The sequence below is a fragment of the Morus notabilis genome, unplaced genomic scaffold (assembly GCF_000414095.1).
Source record: "Morus notabilis unplaced genomic scaffold, ASM41409v2 Scaffold169, whole genome shotgun sequence".
NCBI lineage: Eukaryota > Viridiplantae > Streptophyta > Magnoliopsida > Rosales > Moraceae > Morus > Morus notabilis.
Genome location: NW_010357428.1, coordinates 262,178 through 267,167, shown reverse-complemented (window position 1 = coordinate 267,167; position 4,990 = coordinate 262,178). Strand labels below are relative to the sequence as shown.

The window sequence follows — 4,990 nt, the reverse complement described above, 5'->3', positions numbered from 1 at the left end:
TGTAGGGATGACAATTTTACTCGAAAACTCACACTTAGAGTCGCATTAGATGGTCAGAAAACCCAATTTAAATGGGTTTGAATTAGAACTGGGTTGAAGTTTTAACTTGTTGTGGGTCAGTGACATGGTAAATTTAAAGATCCTCGACCCTATTCTCTGTTAACCCGTCCTGTTTAATTATATTTTATTTTTAAGTAAATATATATTATGTCCAATATGCTATGATATATAAAATTAAGTATAATATATTACATAGTATATATATATGTATGAAAATTTAAAACTACGGTTTCTTTAATTTTTAGCTTACAGTTTTGTATAGCTTTATTAATAATTATTTATTTTTTATTATGAAAATAATGAATATGATAAATGGGGTATCGTGAGTATTCTAAATTCACAACGGGAAAATCTATTCTGTATCTTGTTAATTTATGCGAGTTAATAGAATAAAGATGGTGAGTGTTTCACGTAATGACTAGTATAGATAAATTCTTAACTTAGATATACATTTCTAGACAAGCAGTAAAGACAAAATATCTTTTTCCCGACAAATTCAACTCCTTACGCGGTTCCATAATCTGTAATCACCACTGAACACGGAGGTGATGAGGAGACGTGGAGTCCATCTATTGCACCGACACCTAGCTATAGATCAGTTTCAGTGTTTACTCATTACTTGTCTGCATAGATCTCACCTAATTAGCCTCTTTTTTTTTTTTCTTTTTTTTTTTTTTAAATTTCAGGTAATTCTATTATTGGTTTCTCTCTCCAATCTCACTTTCGACTATTGCTTGCGAAAAGATAAGAGTAACGCATTTCCTGTTTTAATTTAAGAGAGAGATACTATAACATGACATATATTTTCAAATTTATGATATCTCCACATTGGTCAATACAATTTAAGCTACTCATGACACGCATAAAGTAGAATAAAGGTCTCGTTCACTTCGCTGATTCGAGTTTAGAATTTAAGTTTTTTTACAGTAAAAAATTCTCACAAACAATCACATCTAACTTTTTTACTACAGTAAAAAATTCTCACATAAAATAATATCTCAACTCGAATTTTAAACTCGAATCAGCGAAGTGAACGGGACTAAAGTTTATAAAAATTCATTATCACGTGGATATATATCATATATGATTGGATAAATTAGACATGCTGAGCACACTAATGCTGACTTGTACAAATACTCTTATAAGATTATAAAACACTTTTGTTATAAAACATATCATCAATTAGATACTTGTGATTATAATTGTGGTGTCTTTAATCGATTACATAGCGTCAATCATGATTTGGCATGTTATGTCCTTTTCACGGATATGATCTTTTGCGCTTTTTCACGTGGAATACAGGCAAATTGATATGCGAATTAAAAATTGTGACAATTGGTTCCTTCAACTTTGAAATTGTTGCATGACAAGTTTAATTACAAACGGCTGTTAAATTATGGATGGTTTATGTCACGTGACTAGTACACGTATAAGAAAAAAAGGCCGTCAGTGGTCTTTTTGTTTTATCTCCGACTCAAATGTGGTTATTATTCTCAAAATGAATACAAATTGAACTCAAAAATCTATTTTGATAGAAAAAATCTATTGTTAACTCAAATCTTTTTTTGCCAACTCAAATCTTTATTTTTATGAATTGAAATTTAAATTAACTTTAAAAATAACCTTTAAGAAATTAAAAGAAAAAATTAAATTAATTTAGAATCAATAGAATAAAAACATAGAACAAAAATGTTTGGCAAACTCAGAGAGCCGTGTTTAGAATTGATCTTATTTTTATTTTTTATGTTTTTTAAGAAAAAAAATAAAAATATTTTTAAAATGACGTTTAGCGTAATAAAAAGAAAAAATAGAAATGAAAATAATTTTTTAATTTAATGTAAAATAAGAGAAATAAAAAATAATTTGTAGTAATTTTTTAGAACGAGTTTTAAACCCCATTTTCCGGATTTCCTCTATTACAACTGATTTACAAGGAGCTTGCGCCGACAGAAGCTCCAACGGCGACATCACTTCCCACTCCAACTTGCTAACAGGCAATCGGTGTGCGGATCGGACTCCATCTTCTCTATCGCCGTTCCTCTCGTACTGCGATTCTCCTGACGACGAACCCAGAGACCTTGTCTCTCCCACCTGGTTCAATTCGTGATTTTTTTTTTCTCTTTTCTTTTGTTGATTGCTTGCATATTCGACATGGGGATTTTCTTGTTGGAGATCTGGGTTCATTACATTTGTTTGGAAAATGAACAAAATTTGTTGGCTGACAAAGTTCAATGTCTGTTTTTTCTCTTTAATTTTCTGCTTTCAAGTTGGGAAATGAATAAATCTGCTTTTTCTCTCTCTCTTCGAAAGTTGTCTTCGATCTCAAAAAAAGAAAAAAAATTTAAAACAATAAGTGGGTTAGTTTGAAACTCAGTTATTTCTTTAGACATGTGAAAATTTACGAAGATGATGATGTGAGAATAAGGAATATTTCCTGGTTCCAAAATCAAATTCAATTGCTATTTATATCTCTTTTCCATGGTTTTGTTTTGACTTTCATTTGGGTTCAATTGAAGAGACGAAGTCGGAGGAGCAGGCATTCAACGGCTAGCCCACGAAAGGGGATAGGGGTTTAGGTTTTTCTATTTTCTTGATTTAATTTTTTTTCATTTTTTGGTTTTTTTTTTTTTTTTGGTGTTTGATTCACAATTGATGAAAAAGACTAGAATGCCCTTTTGATAATGTAAAAAGCTGTAAAATTTTTAACAGTTATTTGTATTTGGACTTGCTATGCAACAATTTCAAATTGAAGGGGTTAATTGTAACAATTTTTAATTGAAGGACCAATTTGTTAAAAATCTTAAAGTTGAAGGAGGTCTCATAAAAAAACCAAACAAAAATATCCAAGTGTAGATTTTAGAAATTTATGGATAAGTACAGATATAAGAAATTTAAGTAGAAATACGACAAAGCAAGGACAATAAAGTAAGAAAGCTCACCTACGGTGGCCGATCTAAACGTGGTCCAGCCATCCACGTGATTTCTACTGGCTTTGACGACGGTCTTTCCTATTCCATCTCCCACGAACATCAAATTGGTCTTCTTCCTCACTACCTCCACATTCTCAAGATAAGCACCGGCTTTTATGTATATCACAAACCTATATACGTATATGCACAAAAAACACTATTAATGTCAAACAAAAAAAGAAACCAACATAACAGTGTGACACCAGATTAATTAGCTAATGCAGTAACTAAAGATTTCTTACCTAAGCAAGAACATCAATAAATACCAATTACAACACAATGGGTCCTACATGTACTTATTTACGCGTTCAATATTATTATAAGTTTATAATTCAACAATGTCCTTGACTGATGATATTCGACACGATTCATACTAACTAAGTAATAAAGAATGTGGGCCCACAGGTGATCAGGCCTAAAAATACATATATTAAAATTTTAACGCGAAAAAAAAAACCTTGTTTCGCTGTTGTTGGGAGCCGCCGCGACCGCCTCGCCAATGGTGGTGAAGTTTCCCGTGCCGTCCTTAGCCACCACCAAGTCAAATTTGGTCGCATTCACCGTCGACTGCAACATTCTTCGATCCTTGGACGAAACCCACGTTGGGAAACCATTTTTCACTCTCCCATACTCCGGGAAAACTTCGGACGACGTCGGCCTATTGGTGGCCTTGTGCTCGCTCTTGATCTTGTTCACCATGACCAAGATGTTACTCACGTGGTTAGAAATAGTAAGCAACCTCTCCTGTATATTACTCCTCACGTACTTCCCTTTGGCGAAATCAAACCCATCGACGCACGTGTACTGGTTCGTCATCGCGCCGCTGAGCAGCGTCTGCAAGTCGTGGAAGTGCTTCGACGCCGATTTCCTCGACGAAAGATCGAAAACGACATCGTTTAGCTCGGCGATTGTGTCGTCCAGGAGCTCGAGGCAGTCGTCGAGAGCTCGCTTCTGAACCGGGTCGCTGCTCCTGAGGTTTCTTTCGATGTTGGTGCAGTTTGTGGACGAGGCTTTCACCTCTTTGAGCGTGTGGCTGACTGTGGAGGAGATTATTTGGGGGAGAGATTTTGAGATAAGGTCCGGGAAAGAAGCGACCGTCGACACGCAGAGTTGCGGGTAGAGTGTTCCTTCGCATGCTGAGAGTGCGATTTGGCTGTGTTTGTGGAAATGTAGGTGCGGGTTTTGTTGATTATTATTAGTTTTGGTGTTTGTGAAATGGGTTTGTGATGAAATGAAGAGGAGGGTTAATAGGAGGGCTAAAGTGGGTGTGGAGATGATTAAAGAGAGTTTTGTGTTTCTTCTTAGGTTATAGGAGAAGGGGAGAGAGAGAGAGAGAGAGAGAGAGAGAGAGAGAGAGAGGAAATTGTGGAGGGAATTGAGGAGAGTGTTGTGTGGGTGATGAATTAAATAGGCTGGTTACTCATTGACTGTGTGTTAAAATGAAGAACTGTTTTTAGTAGGGCATGAAAAAAAGATTCTATTTATACGATGAGTCGAGATTTATTGTCTTCATTTTTTTTATTTTGGTATATGTCCATTTATTAAATATCTACTATGCCATTTAAATATAAAAGTCCGACTACGTAAACAAAACTAAAAGACTAAAAATAATTATGTAATTTATGATGTGTTAAAATTTCATTAGAGAGTCAACCATTGAAACAAGAAAATAAGACAATGGGTGCGTTTAGAATTGGTTTCAAAACGTTTTTATTTTCTGTACGAAAATGAAAATGAAAACGTTTTTAGTTTCATTTTTGAATTATTTCTAAAAATGCGTTTGGTAGTTTTATTTAGAGATTGATTTCAGTTTTAAAAAAAACTGAAACTGCGTTTGGTGGTTTAATTTTTGAAAACATGTAATAATATATTAAATAAATAATATTATTAAATATATTAAATAAATAATATATTAAATATATTAAATAAATAATATATTAAATATATTAAATAAATAATAT

The 4,990-nt window shown here is 33.5% G+C and overlaps 1 protein-coding gene across 1 annotated transcript in view; it reads right to left on the bottom strand.

Annotated features, from left to right (window-relative positions):
- LOC21394393 (pectinesterase) overlaps window positions 1-4,334 on the bottom strand; it is a 7,412-nt gene extending 3,078 nt beyond the window's left edge. Inside the window, exons 1-2 of the mRNA XM_024170467.1 lie at window positions 3,487-4,334; window positions 3,000-3,160 (exon numbers count right to left, since the gene is read on the bottom strand). Of these exons, the coding sequence (XP_024026235.1) occupies window positions 3,000-3,160; window positions 3,487-3,845 (520 nt within the window). The 5' untranslated portion in view covers window positions 3,846-4,334. The remainder of the gene's footprint in view (window positions 1-2,999; window positions 3,161-3,486) is intronic.
- Window positions 4,335-4,990: the final 656 nt, after the last annotated feature.